This window comes from Schistocerca nitens, chromosome 5 (assembly GCF_023898315.1).
Source record: "Schistocerca nitens isolate TAMUIC-IGC-003100 chromosome 5, iqSchNite1.1, whole genome shotgun sequence".
Classification (NCBI taxonomy): domain Eukaryota; kingdom Metazoa; phylum Arthropoda; class Insecta; order Orthoptera; family Acrididae; genus Schistocerca; species Schistocerca nitens.
Window position 1 is genome coordinate 100,596,215 of NC_064618.1, and position 22,904 is coordinate 100,619,118.

A 22,904-nucleotide genomic window follows, 5' to 3' on the forward strand; every position below is an offset into this window, starting at 1 on the left:
ATACGGTGAAAGCTCGAGACCGTACGGTGAATGTTTCAGCATTCCCCACTGAAATTGTTACTATGTCATCTTCAACGCATTGGCCGTGTGTGGGTAGGCATTGTAATGCAGGAGGATAATGCCAATGGACAACATGCTTCGGCATTTCGACTTGATGGCCCACCTAATGTTCTGTAAAGTGGCTTGATAATGCTGGACATGAAAATAAATCACTCCTCATTGTTCCTGCTTACTCGCCTGCATGTTCGGTAGTGGACGATAACTTGTGTGACCACCTTCTCTTCAGCATGAAACAACACTGGAGCTATGCAACATCAAATGGCACACACGCATCAGTCTCTCTACCAATAGATGGTGCCACCATACCTGCAATTATGTGGTGCCACCTTACATGTAAGGCAAAAATAGACACACTGACCTGGTTTCATTTGAATGAACCTCAAAATTTACTGTATGGAATACATAATCACTGTAGAATTCCCTCCACACTACAGCTGCCAAATCACCATTTTTGTAAAATTCTCACACACAGAATGTGTGGTCTGCTCCCAAGAAGTACTCCATATTGACTGAATTCCTAAAGGCCAAGCAAGTGATGAATGCACTCCCCACTCTCCTCCAAATTGTTAGGCATGTGCAGATAGTTCTTCAAATATAAATTTTCTTTTCATATGTCCTGTACCTTCCAGTATTTATTACTTCTCCATCTCTTTCGAGCTTGCACTGTTTCATTCTCTCTCAGCACAAAAAATCATGAGTATACATGCCATATTTTTGTGAAAAGCTTTAAAGGTGCTGAGGAAAGTATAGTGAGGCACCTCATACCCACTTTTTAGCCAGACTGTTTTAATAATGAGGAGCATATTCGCCTTTTTTGTTCTCCGATACGATCATTTTTCTGCTAGTTCTCTTCTTTTCCCTGCCACAGCAGGGCATGTCACTCATATCAAAAGAACTTGATGCAATTCAAACAATGCAAAACTAATTTTACACATCACACCAGATTTTACGGGCATAAAATATTTGCTTGTGTTTCAGTACTACAACGTGGAGCACCCAGAACCCTTCTGATGATAATGGAGACACTTTACATCATATTTATCTGTGCTAATCACTTCATAAACTACATTTTCACCTGATGCTGCATTTTACTTGTGTAGCTTACATGCAAAAATAAGGTAACTTTGAACTTCTGTACCTCGGAAAGTGATAAAACATTTCTAGAAAATTTTTGAAGTTGTTCAAGAATAGAATTTTAGGAATATTTCATAAAAACTACAGCCATTTGCTGTGCATAACTACCTTGGGATGTGTGTCTGAGGTTTGGTTCACCGCTGACAGCAAAAAAATGGTGAAAAACACTTTTCTTGGGATTTTCTCAGGAACCACCCATGAATTTATGCAAATGCCTCATTCATGAATTCATTCATTCATTCACAGGTATGTCTCTCAGTTTAATTAAATCATCAGTTTAACATGGGTATATCTGTCATCAATCAATATTTTTAGTTTTTATGTGCATATTTTATGTGTATTAGCAGGGTAATTTTTAACCTCTGTATCTGGGAAGGGATAAAGATACAAAAATAAATAAATAAATATATAAAAATAAAAAAAATCAAGATTGTCTGAGATCAGGATCTTAGGAATGTGTCATACAAATTTCAGCCACTTGCTGTGCATAGCCATGTTGAAATATTCGACTAGGTTTTGGTATGCTAGTGATAGTGAAAATATAGCAAAAAACACTTTTCTGGGATTTTCTGAGGAACCACCCATGAACAAATGGTGCCTCCCTAAGTCCCATCAAGCCCACCATAGACCACATCAAATGCAAAAAGGACCAACAGATCTGCTTCATTTGAATAAGCAGGAGGAAGTGCATAATATTCATACTTTGACCCTATACTGTACGATAGTGATACTAAGATGATTCTTCTGTTGGGCATACAAACGGTCACTAGTCCAATGGCTATCCTGAACGCTTGACCCTACCTTTTTGTCACCAACAGAACCCAAGGTATGGGCACTGGAAAATCCCGTGTTTAATAGCAGTGTTTTGGAACATGTTGGTAAGAATGTTGTCGCACATATACTGATATTACAGTGTTAGAAGTGGAAACAGCAGTTAGAAGAATGAACACAAGAGAGGCAGCTTGGATGGATGAAATAAGTGGGAAGATGATAAAGGCAGCTGGACCTACTGAACTACAATGGTTATACAGATGGCTAAGCTGCATAAGGACACAGAAATGCTTCTCAAGAATGGGGAAGGGCAACAATAATTCCAATATTGAAAAAGGGAGACAGAAAGGTATGTGATAACTATAGAGTGACGACACTTGTATCTCATATAGTAAAAATAATGAAAAGATTCTGGAAAGAAGATTGCGGGGAAAAAGTGGAAGGTCCACTAGAAGAGTAGCAGCACAGCTTTTGAAATGCTAAATCAACAGTGGACCCAATGTTTAGTATGAGACAGTTGATGGAGCATCATTGGGAGTATGGGAAAGACCCAGTGATGATATTTACTGACTTAGTAAACACATACGATAGTGTCCCCAGAAAAAAGGTATGAGAAACGTAGGAGAGAAAGGGGTTTGAAAAACAAACAATTGAAATTCATTAGGCAATTATGACACAAGCTTCAGCTGTGTCCACACTCAAGTTCAAAGCACTGTTTGATTTAGGAATGTTACAGGTCTGAGACAAGAACATGTGGTATCCTCATTATTATTTATAATGGTGATTGATGAAATTGTGAAAGAAGGAAAAGACCCTTACGGAGGAAGGCAGATGAAATTATTGCTTTCCACAATTGATATTGTGTTGTGGGGGACTAACAGTAAGGACTTACAAGAAAGACTGGGATAATGAAATGAAAAAAATAAAAATAAAATTGAGAAATTTGGTATGAAATTCAGTGCGGAGGAAAGTAAGGCTAAGGTGGTCAGGAGAGGCAGAGAAGGGAAAGGAAAAATTGATATTAAAGGGCAGGAAATTAAAATGATGGACAACTTCAAATATTTAGAAAGTGTCATAATTCTTGCATTCTATTCAAGGCTGGAGGTAGAAATTCACAAAATCGTGCAACAGAGCAATGCATTTTACCAGTGTGTGAGGGGCTCAGTTTGGAGAAGGGAGATGCAAATGAAGCGTAACAAAGTGCTGTACAGCACATACTTTATTACACAGAGACTAAGATACAGATGGGAGACACAGTCAGTGATAAGAAGAAATGAGGGTAGAATACAAGATAATGAAATGAAATTCCTAAGAATCGAAGAGAGACAGAGTGAGGAACGAAGAAATTAGGAAGCAAACTGGAATTAACCAGGTGAATGACAGAACTGTGAGGAGTACACTGAAATGTTTTGGACATGTAAAGAGAACAGGAGAAGGAAGAACATGAAAAGGAATGATACAGGTGAAGTTTGAGGGCAAGGGCAAGAGGGAGACCCCGAGTAAGATGAATTGACTCAGTTAAGACCATTAAAAGAAGAAGGAATCTGGACTGTAACAAAATAGTTACAGAAGAAAAATGGTGGAAAGACAGGGCAAAATGCACAAGTACCATAAATGTTCCAAACCAGCCCAATGCTGGGATAAATGGAGACAAAGGTGACGATGAACAGCTCCACTGTAGCTTTGGCACAGCCATAGATTTCAGGGCATGACCACTGACTAGTTGTGTTTCTCTGAATGACTTGAAATATTACCTTCTGTGAACTAGAGAGATGAGAATTGCCCTCGCAAAATGTCCTGTGATCCTGCAGTCCTCCTGCCCTCAATCTCTACTAGATGCTGGCACACACACACTTCCATCCTTGCTCTTGTCCTCATAGCCCTTACTTCACTCATTCTACACTGACAACCTCTTGCCTGCAGTCGCCTCTTGCTACACTCGTTCTCTTCTGTGCCACTAACAGCCAAAACAATACAATCATGCAGCTGTATGTCTTTGTGTGTGTGTGTGTGTGTGTGTGTGTGTGTGTGTGTGTGTGTGTGTGTGTGTGTCCTGTAATGACTGCCTTTGAAGGCATTAGTAACATATTCAGTACATGAAGTATAAATAAATACACACATCAAAGGAAGTTTTGCATCATCCTGGTTCCCAGAACTCCTCACGACAGACATTGGCTGTGGATATTGTATCACAGACACAGTCCCTTTCACTGTTCAGAGATGTCACTGAACCTACCCAAAGATGTAAACAACCATGCATGAGCAGCGCCTATTACATGGAGGGGCTCCGGCGGCCGATCAGTTCCAGTCATTCCACCAGGAAGGAGGTACACGGCTCATGTTGTCTATAGTTAAACCATGCCTAGATGGTCAATACCATGGTTTAATTGTGTCCGCATTGTTACTTTGTGCCAGGAAGGGCTCTCAACACAGGAAGTGTCCAGGCATCTCGGCATGAACCAAAGCGTTGTTGTTTGGACATGGAGGACATAAGGAGAGATAGGAACTGTCAATGACATGCCTCGATCAGGCCGCCCAAAGGCTACTACCGCAGTGTATGGCCGCTACCTACTGATTATGGCTTGGAGGAACCCTGACAGCAATGCCACCATGTTGAATAATGCTTTCCGTGTAGCCACAGGACGTCATGTTATGACTCAAACTGTGTGCAATAGACTGCATGATGCGCAACTTCACTCCCGACGTCCATGGCAAGGTCCATCTTCCCTGCTGTTTTGGGGTAGCATTATGTGGGGCTGACATATGCCGCTGGTGGACATGGAAGGCACCATAATGGCTGTAAGATATGTGAATGCCATTCGCTGACCGACAGTGCAACTATATCGGCAGCATATTGGCGAGGCATTCGTCTTCATGGATGACAATTCGTGCCCCCATTGTGTACATCTTGTGAATGACTTTCTTAAGGATAATGACAAAAGCATGTTCTCCAGTCATGATTGCTATCAAACATGCCTGGGATAGATTGGAAAGGGTTGGTAATGGACAACATTACCTACCAATCACTCTGAGGGTTTTATGCCAAATTGCCTTTGAGGAGTGGGTTAATCTGGACCAACAGTGCCTTGAACTTGTGAATGGTATGCCATGATGAATACAGGCATGCATCAATGCAAGAGGACGTGCTACTGGGTATTAGAGGTACAGGTCTGTACAGCAATCTGGACCACCATCTCTGAAGGTCTTGCTGTATGGTGGTACAACTTGCAATGTGTGGTTTTCATGAACAATAAAAAGGTCAAAAATGATGTTTATGTTGATCTCTATTCCAATTTTCTGTACAGGTTTGGGGACTCTCAGAACCGAGGTGATGCAAAACTTTTTTTGATGTGTGTACATACAAATACATGAGATGCATTAATGCTTCCATAGTATGGGAACTTTGGGAGAAGAGACTGATCATGATTGTGTCTCAATTGCAGCATCTGCTTAAGTACTGAATTCCCAGAAGTGAACTATACAGTGTATAGAGTGAATAATTCTTGAATGTGACATACAAATTCCCACTGAATCCAGATATACTACATTGTGTTTAAAAAATAAATAAATAAATAAATAAAAGGAGAAAAAAGAAGCAGAATGTTATTGGTACTTGCTTACATGGGGGTTGATGTTCACACATGATGGTCAGTAACAGCCTGAAAAGCTTGTAAGGGTATTGCAGGGTAGGTTGTGCTGGGAAACAATTCTTAAGAAAAACTTTGGTATGTCACATTGGTGCCAATTTAATTAGCACTGAAGCTGGCCAATCAGGTTGTTGCACCTGTTTGAGGAAACCAAGCAAAGAACACATGGGGCAACTCCGTCTCTGCAGGCTGCTTGAATTTGTGTGCACAGTGACCTGATTGGATACTTCAATGTTCACTGTATCGAATTGTCTCTTAACAATTATTTCTCCACATAACCTGCCCTGAAATATGCTTACAAGCTTTTCAGACTGTTTCTGGCCACCCTTTATTTCTTCCCCCCAAATCTTTCTATCGTGTAGAGGAAAAATAATACATTAACCGTACATCAGTTTTCTCTCTTTTTTTTCATGCAAGAACATATTTGCTCCATGTAATTTTTATTTTGAAAACAAAAGTTACTTACTCATATTACAGTTAACCCCACAGGTAACCAAAAATGAATCAGTAAATATGATAATAAAGGCACTGTTATGTGCACCTACTGCAATCAAGCTATGTCTTATAATCTATCACAGTTAATGTGGTTTATATGAGAAATAGTAACTATTATAGTACTGTAAATCTACATTTCTTGTAAAAAATTCTTCTTTTCTTCCAGAGGAGAATATATCAGTTCTGAAAGCTCAAGACACTATGAATATGGCATTGATTTCCCTATATGTGAGTGTAACTTACAAACTTTAAAATATACATAAACAATGGAAAATACAAACTAGAATAATAATATGAACTGGACAGACTGTTATTCATTACATCTAGGAGGCATTGAGTTTCCAGTTTCTACACAAGTTGCTTCATGCTTCACCATATGAACACACACACACACACACACACACACGAGTGTGTTGGGCGGGGGGGGGGGGGGGGGGGGGGCATGAATGCATGCATGCATGCACATTCGTTTGTTTGTTTGAGCAAGTTTCTTTTCATCTGCTGAAGGAACTTCTCCAATACCATGACAATATTTTTGATATTATTTTAAACATGTCCATCTGCCAGTCAACACATTCTGTGTGTGGTGACTAGCAATCTGTCCAATTCATATTGCTAAATTTCAGTATAAGCATTAGAACACACATGTTATGGGAATCTAAAATTTTACCTAGACCTCCTGCCCAGCATTTAGCTGCTTCAAAGTCAGGAGAATGAAGCTCAAACTCTTGAGTCTGTGGATCATATGTAGCTGTCAGCCTCATCCCCTTTGCATTTGTTCCATGTGCGATTTCAGTAAGAGCAAAACAGCCTCTAATCTTGAAACATAAACAGAACAACAAGCAGCATTGATTGTAACATCTACATAATCTGCAAAGCCATTTAAAAGTGCATAGCCGAGTGTAAACATCTGGTCATTACGAAACAGACACTAATAGAAATGTATTAAGTATTTAAACAATTACACAATAAACATTATATTTGTTTTTCAATAGTTTTTCCTTTTTGCCATTATCATTTTCTCAAGTAACTTCCACTTAGAGAGGTATGCTACTAAACCATTATATCTAAAAGAATACGTGAATAAATATTCCTTATTAAGAATATATTTTCTAATAAAAATAAAGAGAAATAAACAATAGCACCGAGCGAGGTGGCGCAGTGGTTAGACACTGGACTCGCATTCGGGAGGACGATGGTTCAATCCCGCGTCCGGCCATCCTGATTTAGGTTTTCCGTGATTTCCCTAAATCGCTCCAGGCAAATGCCGGGATGGTTCCTTTCAAAGGGCATGGCCGACTTCCTTCCCCGTCCTTCCCTAATCCGATGAGACCGATGACCTCGCTGTCTGGTCTCCTTCCCCGAAACAACTAACCAACCAAACAATAGCATCTTAACAGCAAGTGAAACAGTTAGCCAGTCTGCACTGTCACTTAAGTGTCAATTTCCTTAACAAACAACAATAACCTCTCCAGACAAAATATCATCCTCCCATTTAAAAAGCAAACAGCCTCTCTAAGATGCCATATCTGGTGTATAGCCACTGCCATGTGCAGTCATGTGGTCCTCCACTACTGACACAAGTCAGCTGTACAGAACTGGCACAGTAAGATGGGCTGATATGGGGGCTTTAAATAATGACAGAAATAAGCACACCACGAATGAAGTTGCCTGGTTTGTTAGTGTATCAATTCAAACTGTGTGTCACATTTATGAGGAACGGTGTACTAGTCATAGCTATCTGACGTGGCCTAAGACTGGAATTGTCAAGAGATTGTAATTGACACAGGCTTCCTAAATGACAACTGAGTTGAAGCACAACAGGAACACTGCCAGTGAGTGCAGCTCCTTCTGGGTCAGTTGCTGAGCAAACAGTGTGAAAAGAACTGCTTGCAATGGAGATTGGGAGTTGGGTGGCTCATGAAAGGCCAATGCGTACAGTGGCGTATGGAGCTGCATGACACAGAAGCTGACAGGAGGAATGTAGTGTGCCTGACTAATCACTATCTTGCAATGGAAAATCCAGGATGGAATGTAACAATACCAGAGAAAGAAAGTTGCTACTGACCACATAGCGGAGATGCTGAGACCACACAGTGTGGTCTCAGCTCTCTGAGACTGCAGATGTGTGAGCAAGTTGCGTTGTGTGTGTGTGTGTGTGTGTGTGTGTGTGTGTGTGTGTGTGTGTGTCTACTGCTGACAAAGGCCTTAATGGCTGAAAGCTTTAATTGTGTGGACCTTTTTATTGTGCCTGTTGCGACTCAGCAGCTCCGCTATATGGTGAGTAGCAACTTTCCTTCTCTGGTATGGTTACATAACCACTATCTTGTTTCTTCCCATATAATGTAACACACTGAGTGTACCACTGAATCAAAATGGTGTTTCATCCACACTGTTTGGAGGGTGTAGTTGAGATCGGAGTGGTTCTGTGATATTTTGGTTGTGTTTTCCGTATCAAGACTATGAACTTAATACTGTGTAAAATATGCTATGGACTCTACTGATTGTTAAAAGTCCACCTCATTAGTTGTTCCTAAATGTGGTTGTTCTAAATAGAAAAATTTTGCCACAACTGGATCTTATAGTACTTGCTTAACTCCACATGTGGCAAAGCCCTTATCCACCAGACTTTGCTCTGAAAGCGTCTTCAGTTTCTTACCAATGACTGCACTGGTCATCCATTCTAAGTTGATGTCCAGTGTAGTTGCATCATCCCACACATTGTCTTGTCACCTAATCCTGGGCATTCATCTTTCAACTACTGTCCTAGGGAATACTGCAGTAGGCAGACTATTCTCCAACAATTTGCTTTGTGACCAACTATGACAACCTTCTCTTCTTTAGCACTTCAGGAGTATTACGTTGTTTATCTAAATCCTGTAATGCTTCATTCTTTCTCATTCTCTCACTATTTTTCTTTAAAATATCGATAGTTTTTATTTTTCTTTCTATATATTAATGCTCCACATAAGTGTCATATCACTGGTAAGACAGATGACTGATAAAGGGATATTCTGAAGTTAGCACTAAGTGATCTTTTCCTTAAGACATGACTGTAAAGGATTATGTCATCTGCTGCTAGGCAGCCATCTATTATTGTATACATTCTGTTGACTTTACTACATGGATTTTTTTAACTTATGAATTTGGCTGTGTAACTCAGTGTTGCCCAGGTATCTACTTAGAGCTGTGGTTGCAGTTTTGTGCACACAGAATTTATTTTTTACTTTTAAACCTTTTCTGTATATAACATCTGAAGTAGTGTGGTTGGTGACGTGAATGGAAAGCTTGTTTTTTTTTCACTAACACATGAGATAGCCATGTAAAGCTGCCCATGCAAGAAGCAACTGATACTAAGATACACACCTGCAGCATGCAGCATTTGGCCTCGTGCTTCACTCACCTGCTTACTTTCCTTCAAAATTTCTGCTTCTATGATGTTAAGGTGGAGGGAAGTAATACTAGGCCTCTGTGAGTGAAGGATTCTGAGGAACAAGATAATGCTTGATGCTCTCAATCAGAGTTACATAGCAAAAAGATTCTTTTTTTTTTCTTTTTCTTGTGGCAAAGTATGCACTTTGTGATCCAGAAAGCACGGGATCAGATCCTGTCCAGATCACAACTTTTTCACTATGATTTTTAACTGAGCATTCACTTCTCACAGACATGGGAGCGGCCACAAGACACACAATTTGGATTCCACATTAAACTGCAGGTCTCCATTTTCCAATTACGTAACTGGGGAAGGTTAGGAACACTTAAGTAGCTGCAGTGGTGCCCAGTTAAAAGACTTTCAAGAGGCCTACCAGGTACACCAGACAAAAGTCTCTTTTGCTCAAGTTTGTTAGCTTGTTTGCTCTGGTGAAAACCTGGCTTAAACTATACAAACACTTTTTTAATAACTTATTATTGACAGTTCTATTGTTGCACATGTAATTCTGATAAAAGTGGCTAGCAGAGGAAATAAAATCATGGCAGTGTTTGATGACACAGACGACTTCCGTCAATGAGTACTTGTAATTTGTTGAAATGAAATGTGTCTTGCAGTACTACGTTTTATAACAATTCCTGTAGGGCATTCCTTGTAATAATGTTTGAATGTTGTACATTTGACTATCAGTGAAACAGTTCTTTGTTTATTCCCTGTAGTCATCACAAAAATGCAAAGTGTCTATTGAATGACAAAATCAAACATTTTTCTTGCACCAGGAACACCAGACAAAGGTAAAACTGATGCAGTCAGGCACTTCGCAGAGAGAAACTATCAATAAATGGTAACATCAAAAGTCCTTTAAAAATTATGATCGAACTGTGTGATGTTTCCTGTTTACAAATATACCGCCAACCTCAGCTGTGTGTGTGCGCACCTAATTGCACATGCGCAGTTTCAAAAGGTGCTTTTCCAACTGAAATTCTAATCAATAAAGACCCCCTATGAATTTTAAAGTTTCCACCCTATTCATTATTTCCTCACCATGTTTTACACTTATCATTGGTGTAATACCTCTAGGTGTGCAAAACTGCAAAGGTTGGGTCTTTCTAAAGTTGAGGATGAGACCACCCGTGGAAAACCAGCACTTTTAAGAACTTTGTTCACCATTTCTTCTGTTTCTGTACATATGCTTGGACTGATTACAGGGCTAGCGTCATTTGCAAAAATAACTAATTCTGCTTGTTGTGTACCAGACGGAAGATTATTTACATATATGAGGAAGGACTGAACCTTGGGGAACCCACAAGTGATTTCTCCCAAATTAGAATTACATCCCTAGATTATATTGTGTGAATTACCAAGTACAACTTCCTGCTTTCTTTTTTAACTTAGAAAATACCTGGCCACAGAAAATACCATCAGTGCTATTTTATTATTTAATGCTTGTAAAACTGGTGAGTGAACATGTAAATGGTATTTTCAGTAAAGTAACCCTTCTGAAATCCAAACTGTGATTTGCTAAGCTTACTGTTGTTGCTAAGGTGAGATACTGTTCTAGAATACATCACCATCTCAAACATTTTGGAGAATGATGTCAGCAGTGAAACAGGTCAGTAGTTGTTGACACCTTTCTTACTACCTTCCTTAGAGAGGGTTTTAGCAATGGTATTCTCTCTGGAACAATGTCTTGAGTTAGTGACATATTACATATTTCAGATAAGACTGGGCTTATTACATGGCAACAAATTTTTAATACTCTATTGGAAAGACTATCAAAACAATATGAGCTTTTATTTTTTAGGGAGAATGTACAATTTTCTAAATTTCAGAAGGAGAAGTTGGTGACACAGTTATATAATTGAATTTTATGAAAGCTATATCTTCAACATACTGCTGTGATTTTGTTGTTGAACTGTTCGTCCCTATGTCTTCTACTATATTAAGAAATGATTATTAAATGCATTTGCTACCTGTGACTCATCATTTATAGCCATTAGATTTATTACATGTAATTATGCAGCCATCTTTTGTTGTGAGTACAGCTCTGTAAGCCCCATGGGATGTCACATCTGGGATTAATGTGCGTGAAGTGTACCAACTGTGCAAGCTCCATGTGGATCTTGAGATAAAACACAAGTCTACCATGGCTATAAGCGCAAAGTTACCAACCAACACAACTTGTACTGTGCTGAGACAATGGCAGCTAAAAGCCAATTTGTTGCTGGACTTTGAACAGGAATCTATCACAAATTCAAAATGGTGGGCAAAAAATCAGCAGATGGGACTTATTTCAAACTGTGATATGCGTCGTGATTCAACCAAGATGCCTGTGTCACATAATGTGACCATAAATGTGCCTGCTTTGCATGTGCCTACATGACTGGTCTGTATACTATGACAACTCATGAGCCACGTTTCCTACTGTGCCTCGTTCTCAGCAAGGTCTCTTGTCACCAATACTGGCTTGACTAACTAACAGAGCCACATCACAGCCATTACCTGCCACACAAACTCAGCCTCCAGCCTAAATTGCCACCATTTCAAGCAGAACAACCTACTTTACAGCTACGGAGTGTATATTTACTTCATTAAGCCTTTCAGATGATGACACCTGACTCATCAGCCTGATTTGTCACATGGAACAACATGCTGACCTAATCAGTGTCTTCACATTAGCACTGCCCACCCACAAGTATGATGCAGCCAAATCTGAACTGTTATAACGATTCTCACAGACTCCCAAACAACAGTTAAAACAAGTCATCTGTGATGAAAAATTCACTGACAGAATGTCATCTCAGCTCTGATGATCACTCCAAGCTACACTAGATGTTAACCTCATACTGGATGTTGCACTTCCAATGCTCTGGATTGTTAAACACTGCCACAACTAGATTAGATTAGATTAGATTAGATTAATACTAGTTCCATGGATCATGAATACGATATTTCGTAATGATGTGGAACGAGTCGAATTTTCCAATACATGACATAATTAGGTTAATTTAACAACATACTTAAGTTAATATAACAACTTTATTTTTTTGTGTTTTTTGTTTTTCTTTATTTTTTATTTTTATTTTTTTAATATTTTTTTCTTTTTTTTCTTAATTTATATCTAAAAATTCCTCTATGGAGTAGAAGGAGTTGTCATTCAGAAATTCTTTTAATTTCTTCTTAAATACTTGTTGGTTATCTGTCAGACTTTTGATACTATTTGGTAAGTGACCAAAGACTTTAGTGCCAGTATAATTCACCCCTTTCTGTGCCAAAGTTAGATTTAATCTTGAATAGTGAAGATCATCCTTTCTCCTAGTATTGTAGTTATGCACACTGCTATTACTTTTGAATTGGGTTTGGTTGTTAATAACAAATTTCATAAGAGAGTATATATACTGAGAAGCTACTGTGAATATCCCTAGATCCTTAAATAAATGTCTGCAGGATGATCTTGGGTGGACTCCAGCTATTATTCTGATTACACGCTTTTGTGCAATAAATACTTTATTCCTCAGTGATGAATTACCCCAAAATATGATGCCATATGAAAGCAATGAGTGAAAATAGGCGTAGTAAGCTAATTTACTAAGATGTTTATCACCAAAATTTGCAATGACCCTTATTGCATAAGTAGCTGAACTCAAACGTTTCAGCAGATCATCAATGTGTTTCTTCCAATTTAATCTCTCATCAATGGACACACCTAAAATTTGGAATATTCTACCTTAGCTATATGCTTCTGATTAAGGTCTATATTTATTAATGGCGTCATACCATTCACTGTAAGGAACTGTATGTACTGTGTCTTATCAAAATTCAGTGAGAGTCCGTTTACAAGGAACCACTTAGTAATTTTCTGAAAGACAGTATTGACAATTTCATCAGTTAATTCTTGTTTGTCAGGTGTGATTACTATACTTGTATCATCAGCAAAGAGAACTAACTTTGCCTCTTCATGAATATAGAATGGCAAGTCATTAATATATAATAAGAACAACAAAGGACCCAAGACTGACCCTTGTGGAACCCCATTCTTGATAGTTCCCCAGTTTGAGGAATGTGCTGATCTTTGCATGTTACGAGAACTACTTATTTCAACTTTCTGCACTCTTCCAGTTAGGTACGAATTAAACCATTTGTGCACTGTCCCACTCATGCCACAATACTTGAGCTTGTCTAGCAGAATTTCATGATTTACACAATCAAAAGCCTTTGAGAGATCACAAAAAATCCCAATGGGTGGTGTTCGGTTATTCAGATCATTCAAAATTTTACTGGTGAAAGCATATATGGCATTTTCTGTTGAAAAACCTTTCTGAAAACCAAACTGACATTTTGTTAGTACTTCATTTTTACAGATATGTGAAGCTACTCTTGAATACATTACTTTCTCAAAAATTTTGGATAAAGCTGTTAGAAGGGAGATTGGACGGTAATTGTTGACATCAGATCTATCCCCCTTTTTATGCAAAGGTATAACAATAGCATATTTCAGTCTATCAGGGAAAATGCCCTGTTCCAGAGAGCTATTACACAGGTGGCTGAGAATCTTACTTATCTGTTGAGAACAAGCTTTTAGTATTTTGCTGGAAATGCCATCAATTCCATGTGAGTTTTTGCTTTTAAGCAAGTTTATTATTTTCCTAATTTCAAAGGGAGAAGTGGGTGAGATTTCAATTGTATCAAATTGCATAGGTATGGCCTCTTCCATTAACAGCCTAGCATCTTCTAATGAACACCTGGATCCTACTATATCCACAACATTTAGAAAATGATTATTAAAAATATTTTCAACTTCTGACTTTTTGTTCGTAAAGTTTTCATTCAATTTGATGGTAATACTGTCTTCCTCTGCTCTTGGGCCACAATAGGCACACAGACTCACATCACACCAACAAGTCACCAACAGCCACTATGAGTGACTCGCAGAAACGCTCTCCCAATCACACACACATGGCATGGAGCAAATGCACACGTTCACCTCAATTCAAGAAAGCACTTTTTGGAGGATACGGGATCCAACATCAGGTCAGTAATGCTGGAAAGCACATCAACATTCAACACAATATCAGTGCTACAACTTCACATCATCGACAATTCAAAGATCAGGGTGCACAAATCTATCACATACCTTACAACTGGTGCCTCATCACCAACTCAAATGGACCTTTCTACATCACATACTTCACAGAATCGATAATGGGAATCGCCCGCATCTCGTGGTCGTGCGGTAGCGTTCTCGCTTCCCACGCCCGGGTTCCCGGGTTCGATTCCCGGCGGGGTCAGGGATTTTCTCTGCCTCGTGATGGCTGGGTGTTGTGTGCTGTCCTTAGCTTAGTCAGGTTTAAATAGTTCTAAGTTCTAGGGGACTTATGACCACAGCAGTTGAGTCCCATAGTGCTCAGAGCCATTTGATAATGGGAATCGACTTCCTGTGTCACTTGCATCCACCTCCATGCATACAACACCATGCCCACCTGGGCAGCAGTACAAAACTGCTCAGGTAATGTGTGATGACAGCAGAAAAACTGCTTTTGGAACTATAGGGTTATGACAACTGCTGTGCACAAGCATCTGAAGGTCATCTCACACACCTGCCACTCCAACAAGTGCGAGCACAGCATTGTCCTTGTGGGCCTATCATAATCTCTGCCTATGTACCCACCATGACTATGGTCAATGACCCAGAATGTGCAGTGCAACACAGCGGTTATTGTGTTGCCCTCTGCCTTGATATGCAGTGTCTCTGACCTAAGCTCCACCACCCTCTCTACTCACTCTCAAATGAAGGCACAGGCAACGTGCATCACATCCCAACAACCACCCACACTGCCAGTATGTCACAAGGTGTGCTGACTGGCCTTGGATAAATTACATGCTGTTGCCTCAACAGTTTGTTGCGAAAGCTTGAATTTTGTGTGTATCTATGTGTCTGTTTGTGTTTCTATTGACCTGCCAGTGCTTTCGTATGGTAAGTCACATCATCTTTGTTTTTAAATATATTATACCAACTTCATCATACAAAGAAAATGTTTATAAAATTAACATTTGAATAGCAAAAACCTTTCAGCCAAAAGTACATTTATTCCAAGTTCCACAACTAGATTAATTTATTTTTCTTTTTGCCTGAGAACTCTATCTCATACATCACTTTTTTCCTTCTGTTTGTTTTCTCATCATTGTTTTTCTGGTTTCTTCTTGATAATTTCAAACTCTGTATCTTCTTTGTACCTCTTCATTTTTTGTTTTCAGTCCACTATCAATAGTTATAAACAGAACACTTTATGAAACATTAGATGGTGTACGTCACCTTCCTGGTCAAAAATCAGAGATGTGTTGGCACTAATCCCACAACTGCTATATCCCCATATGCTCAATGTTTGTGAGAAGAAAACACTTAAAGCAAACATTTTCAATTCAGTCTTATTAATATTAAATCATATTTCACTGTCTGTGCCCCATTCATACATTTAGGTAGTTCAATTGTTATATTATGAGATGTCTCAACACTAAAATTCTCTTCACCTTTCTTGTCATAACAAGACTTTGTTGACAATGTACATCTCAAATCTGATATTGATGGCCTATCACCAGGTACTGCAAATATTTGGCATTATATCTTCAGATTACTCGTATGAGCACCATTGTTTGTGACACCAACATATGCACCTGATAACATAGATGCTGCCCTTGCTGCTTTCTTATGCATGACTGTCAGTGATTTTGCCAGCTGCAGCATTCACCATAGACTTTCACTTTGAGGGTCCATATTACTTTCGAATTATAATTTCCAGTTTAGAGGTTTAATTCTTGAATCAAGTTTTGGACATTTCCAACGTAAACTTATGTAATGCCTTCATTCTATGGATGGAAAAAACTGACCAGCTAAAATCGATACTGGTATTTTAGTTCGGAATAATGAATATTTTTCAGTATGTGTGTGCTCTCAGTTATCATAAGTGTGTTTATTGTTTACTAATAACAGGGTAAAAATACCAAAATATCAATTAGTCATAGCAGCAAAGATAAAATTTTTCATTTTTAAAGAACAAGTAATTTATATTTGTAAAATTTCCTTTGCTTTGAAATATTGTGTTGTTATAGGAAATGGAAAAACGATCAGTCCTGTTTTAATTACAACGCCAACAGAAATGAGCAACAAACACATCATATAAGAATTGGTACAGCACTGCTGCAATAATAACATACCTGCTACCATGTGCTGTGGCCCCTTAAATGGTATGTGTGTACATGCAGTTTTCAAGACCTGCCCAATCTAGCCTACATGCCAGTCTCTCACTGTCATTGTCAGACATCAGTTGTACTACAGAATGCCTCCATCCCTAGTTTTTAAGTTTTTATGAAGTGCAGTATCAATGAAGAACAATGCTCCATTTGCTTTAAAAGATTAAAAATGTGAGGAGACACAACAAACTTGTTACATAACATAAGGAGTACAATTAACAGTTCATTCATAGTTTGCAGTAACAATAGAAAACAGCTGATGTGCTGCCTGTGTCTACATAACATGCCCATCTCTTCTTGTAGCACTTGAAAACAGACAAATAAACATGAAAAGCACAATCCTCCACGCAAAGTCCAGTTTTCACTCTTTAGGATTTATTACACTAGTCAACAGCCATTTTGTATCTGGGGTGTGATACATCAACTAGTATGTATTTCGGTGTGTAGAATCCGAGTACACCTTTCAAAATGTTCTAGCACATAGTATTTTTGAGTTTTTTAAGTTTTTTTTTATTTTTCGTATTCAGTATTTTGCTTTTTACTGTTTTTCTGTTTTGATGTTTAATTGTTTGTTTTTGATTTGCAGAGGAGAGCTAGAAGATCTACAAATCATCAGTAAATGGTTGGTGTGGTAATCCAGTGGTGTGAAAGAGATCCTCAGTGAGAGTTTCCTGTGAAAGATAGTCCAAACTTTTTGTGTTTAAAACTTACACTAAGAAAAATGGTAACTAGTAAATCTCATTGCTGTCTCCAAAGAAAACCAATCACTGATTTGGTTAAGAGGGCATAAAAATTGTATTTTGATTGTCCTGTTGATGATCAATATAAAAATTTTGCTCCTCATATAGCCTGCATAACTTTTACTACAACCTTAACCGAGTGGTTGAAAGGAAAACGCTGAGCCATGCCATTCGCTGTACCGATGGTGTAGTGCAAGCCTAATGACCATTATTCAGACTGTTACTTCTGTCTTACAAATATTTCGGGACATTCAAGCAAAACTAGACATAAAATAAAGTATCCAAATGTATCTTCAGTGCATGCATTTGCCTGTGCCCCATGATGAGGGGTTGTCTGTTCCTGTCGGTAACTTGAAAGCCATGGAACCAGACACCATGTCAAGTGAATCAGAAAGTATTGAACATATAGAAGAGTACTGCCCTCAATATCATGATACTTTGCTTCACCTCTTTAATCAAAAGGAACTGAACGATTTGGTTCATGGTCTAAAACTTTCGAAACAGCAAGCTGAACTCTTGAGGTCGAGACTGCAACAGCGGAACTTTCTAGCTCCAGGGGACAAAATTTGCTGTTTCAGATCAAGAGGTGCTTCCTTTTCTCAATATTTTGATATGCTGAATTCAATGTGTGTATGTACAGATGTCAATGGTCTGATGATGCAGCTAGGTGTACAACATAATCCACAGGAGTGGCAACTATTTATTGACTCCAGTAAAATCAGCTTGAAAGCAGTACTACTGCATAATGGCAATGCATTCCCATTGGTACCTTTGGCTTATGCAGTAGACATGAAAGAAACTTATGAAACAATGGCTTTGCTGCTAGAGGCAATCAAATATAAGGATCATGAATAGCAGCTTTGCTGTGGTTTAGAAGTTGTTGCACTCCTTACAGGTTTACAGGCTGGACTCATGAAATAGTTCTGTTTTTTGTGCCTTTGGGACAGCCGTGACGCAAAGAACCACTATACAGTCAAGGAATGGCCTATAAGGAAGTCATACGCTCCTGGAGACGTAAATGTGAACAATACCCCATTGGATGAGCCGGATAAAATCATTTTGCCTCCCCTTCAGATCAAGCTGGACCTTGTCAAGAACTTTGTAGAAGCTCTGGATAAAGAAGGTGAGGCCTTCAATCACTTAAAAGAAAAGTTTCCCAATTTAAAAGAGGCAAAGCTGAAAGAGGGGAAATTTGTTGGACCACAAACAAGAAAGTTGCTGAAAGATCCAACCTTTGATACCAAACTCACAGTTATCCAGTTACCTACTTGATCTTCTTTTAAAGCAAGTGTGAAGGGTTTCTTGAGTAACAGAAAAGACAAAAACTATGTTACCATTGAGAAAGATCTGTTGCACATCTATAAGAACATGGGGCATAGAAAGTCCCTTACAATTCACTTTTTACAGTCTCACCTTGATTTCTTCTCAGAAAATTTGGGAGCTGTAAGCAACGAGCATGGTAAAGACATTCATCAAGACATTCTTACCATGGAACACCATTACCAAGTCCACTGGAACCCTAAAATGAGGGGTGACTACTTCTGGGGTCTTGTCAGGGAAAGTGATAAACCGGCAAACAAATGAAGAGCTTCATCATCGCATTTTTTGATAACCAAGAATATTAAAAGTGAAAATATCTTCTGAACTAATTTGGACCCTTTATTGGCGTCATGCCCATATATACATACAAAATAGTATTGATTTCAGACTTTATGAATGTGTATTTTGTTTGACTTAATTGTGTCAATTTTCACTATTACCGTTTTTTATTCTGCTGTGTGTCTAGGAAAAGTGACATCATAGAGAAAAACTGATTTTACCAGTGTATTCAGCACCAAAAAATTAGGTAAATCCAACAATTTACAAACAGGATGCAGAAAAAAAAATGAAATTTGTTAACTAGTGTGACTTGTAATGTCCAAACAGTGGTATGACCTCCCATTACAACACGATTGTTGAGCAGGGTTTAAAAAAAATTAGAATCAATAGGAGAATATTGGTGAATTTTTGTAGTAGTCACCCACTTATCACTTTTCAATAAAAGCAGCAAATAGACTAAGTTTTCTTTTATTAGTCTATTTAATTGATATTTTGACTCTATGTGCCTTAAAACTGAGGGAGTTAAAATTTTTCAACTTTTGCTCGAGTTCTAGGCTTAACACAGGAAATTAGGAACAGACAACTGAAAATCAGTTATTTTAGAAACCAGTTATTTTGAGTGGTTTTAACAGTCCAGTTAAACTGGCACTGAAAAAAACTGATATATTTAATAACTCATTATTTCAGTGATAACCACCATCCCCAATTTATTCTGGATCCTCACTCAGTTATTTTACTTCCACTTGAAATTAAATTCATTACCTCCTGTTATGTATAAATGATTAGAAAGATATATTCCATAAATGATATTCATGGTTGATTGTCATTTCCATCCACATGGAGCTTACACGAGCACTGCTCAGTACACGAGGTCTTACAAAACACTAATTGTGCTTCTGATATCAGTTCCAACAATTTCATTTTCATGTAATGACAATATGAATTTTGCACATATTCTGTGATAGCAAAAATGGATTTTAATAATTTAGCTTTGGAGACTGAAGTGGAAGAAGAGCAGACTTTACAGAGAAAGAACAAAAGCAATGTCCAGGGAATGATCCAGTTCCTTTGTGACACTTCCAACAACTTTTTTTGGGACAATGTACAGGTTCTTACACAGTCCAAACATCTTTGCATCATGTCACATTATTTTCTGCAAATATAAACATTCAACATCTAGGAATTAAGTCACTACTAGCGATGGGATAATCAACTCATTTCAACACCTGCTTGCCCAGTCAATTAATTTTCAATTAGTTGCTTTTTTTTCAGTTGAATGAAATAACCAAATGAAAATAGTTTCTCCAGCCACATCATCTATATGAGTGTTTCTCACTCACTCTCCATGTTTATGTGGTTTCACTTAATGTGTGACAAACAACTGACAAATCTCTAATGGTTACAGTTGTTATATTTATGTTATCCCCCCAGGTTCCTGCTAGGAAACATAGACAAGCTGTAGGGAAGGCAAACCAAAAGTCTGCATTTTATTGGCAAAACAAGTAGAAAATGCAACAAATTTCCTACAGAGGCTGTCTACTCTATGGTTGTTTGTCCTCTTTTAGAGTATTGCTGCACAGTATGGGATACTTACCAAGTAGGATTCAATGGTAGATCCAGCCTAAATTCTGGGGAGGGCAGGAAACACACTGAAAAATCCTCTTTCCTTCCCTTTTAATGTACACATACCTAGCATTCTTAAAGACCAAAACTACTGCTACTAAGGTGACGACGATGACCACCGTCACCACCACCACCAACAGCAACAACAACAACAACAACAACAACAACACTGCTACTACTACTACTACTACTAATAATAATAATAATAATAATGACACTTTTGTTTATGTTGTGACAGTGCCACGACATTTAACAGTGCCGCCACAACAGTATGCGCAAACGGCGATAGAGGCGCTCCGCAACTTGGCTCAGTGGGGGAGCGCCACCTAGCTACGAACGGTGTCGGCCGCATGTCACGGCACGGCAGTCGAATAAGAGATACTGAGTTGTTATCATGTAACCAGCTATTGTTTCTAAGTGAGTGTTTGAATATCCACGCAATTTTTAGTGATTAAAGGTTATAACACTTTTTGGCGACGAGGTCGGATATTTTCACTGCGTTGTGGATCTGTGTGTTCGTGACGGGGCAGACATGGAACAGCTTATGTAAGCGCTCATTGAACAACAAACACAGCTGATGGCTGCTATTCAGGCACAACAAACACAGCTGATGGCACAACAAATACAGCTGACGGCTGCTATTCAGGCATTGTCGACGTCGCTTACTCATCATCTGTCTTCCTCTTCTCCGCCTCCATTCCCTCCTTACGACGAGGCCACTGAAGACTGGGAGGATTATGAGAAGCGTTTGCGGCAACACCTCTTGGCTTTCGGCGTTGTCGATGCTCCTATATGTAAGTCGTTATTTCTATCTTGGATTTCCCCACGGATCTATCAGCTACTATCTCAGTTAGCCCCTCTGCAGGAACCTGCCTCCCTGTCCTTCCAAGAAATGTGTGACTTATTGTCTAACTATTACCGCAAAAACACCCACGTCATTACCACCCGCGTGGCGTTCTACCGGTGTCGTAAACAGCCCCATCAATCTTACCGGGCTTGGGTGGCGGAACTACACGGTCTGAGTAGGAAATGTCAGTTTGTCACGGACACTCATCATGAGTCTTATGCTGATTCAATGGTTAGGGATGCTATTCTACGGCTTGCTCCTGATAAAGAAGTTCGACAACATGCCCTGCAACTGCCAAACCTGTCGTTGTCGGAAGTTCTAAGCATTGCTCAATCCTTTGAAGTGTCTCACGCTGCTGGCGCACAAATAGACGCGTGGTGTGATGTAGGAGCTGTACAGTCAACTTTCGACACGGATAATTTGCCTGTTTCACAGGAGAATGAAGATGTGGCGGTGGTTCACTCGCGTAAACAACATTGCGTTGGGCCGCAACACTCGCAGCGAAAACAGCAACCCCAGAAGCAGGTTCGTTCCGCACTTCCTTCTTGTCCATGTTGCTTCGTACAGCATGACAGGGCCGCGTGTCCAAAACGTTGGACCACGTGTAATTAATGTAGGAAAAAAAGGCCACATTGCTTCTGTGTGTCAGTCCCCTAAAGTTCCTGTCGATGAGGACGAGGCATCAGACATGGATGTTAACTGTGTGCTTTCTCAAACAAATAAGTTGTTTGTTACTGTTCGTGTTCTGGATAAAGACATTCGCATGCAAGTGGACACTGGCTCTGCAGTAACTCTCATTAATTCTCGCACATGTTTGGAGTTGGGCTCCCCTCCCTTGTCTCCAGTTACGCGAAATCTGAGAACTTATAATAAACAGAAAATTCCTGTCATTGGCCAGTTTGATGCTTCCACTGCCTACAAGTCTGTTATTAGGCCTCTCATGTTTTATGTGGTGGATCATGCGGGCACTGAAAACCTGTTCAGTTATGATGCTTTCCAGTTGTTCGGGTTCTCCATTGATGACGATGTGCACCTCATATCTGAGGATATTCCGTATCAACAGCTGGATGGATTGTGTTCTGAATTTTCGTCCATGTTCTCTGCTGGTCTGGGTCGTGCCAAGGATTTTGAAGCCCACATTACTCTTAAACCTACAGCTCGCCCTAAGTTTTTCCGGGCACACCCTATTCCGGTGGCGTTGCGTGCACCTGTCAAGGCTGAGATAGACAGGGATTCTCCTTCCTGTTACCTCCAGCGAATGGGCATCACCAACCATGGTGGTTTCTAAACCAAACGGGAGTCTGTGATTG

The 22,904-nt window shown here is 39.2% G+C and overlaps 1 protein-coding gene across 1 annotated transcript in view; it reads right to left on the bottom strand.

The window, feature by feature from the left end:
• LOC126259366 (peroxisomal acyl-coenzyme A oxidase 3-like) overlaps positions 1–22,904 on the bottom strand; it is a 290,296-nt gene that overhangs the window by 148,877 nt on the left and 118,515 nt on the right. The window contains exon 5 of the mRNA XM_049956106.1: positions 6,778–6,925. Within this exon, the coding sequence (XP_049812063.1) occupies positions 6,778–6,925 (148 nt within the window). The remainder of the gene's footprint in view (positions 1–6,777; positions 6,926–22,904) is intronic.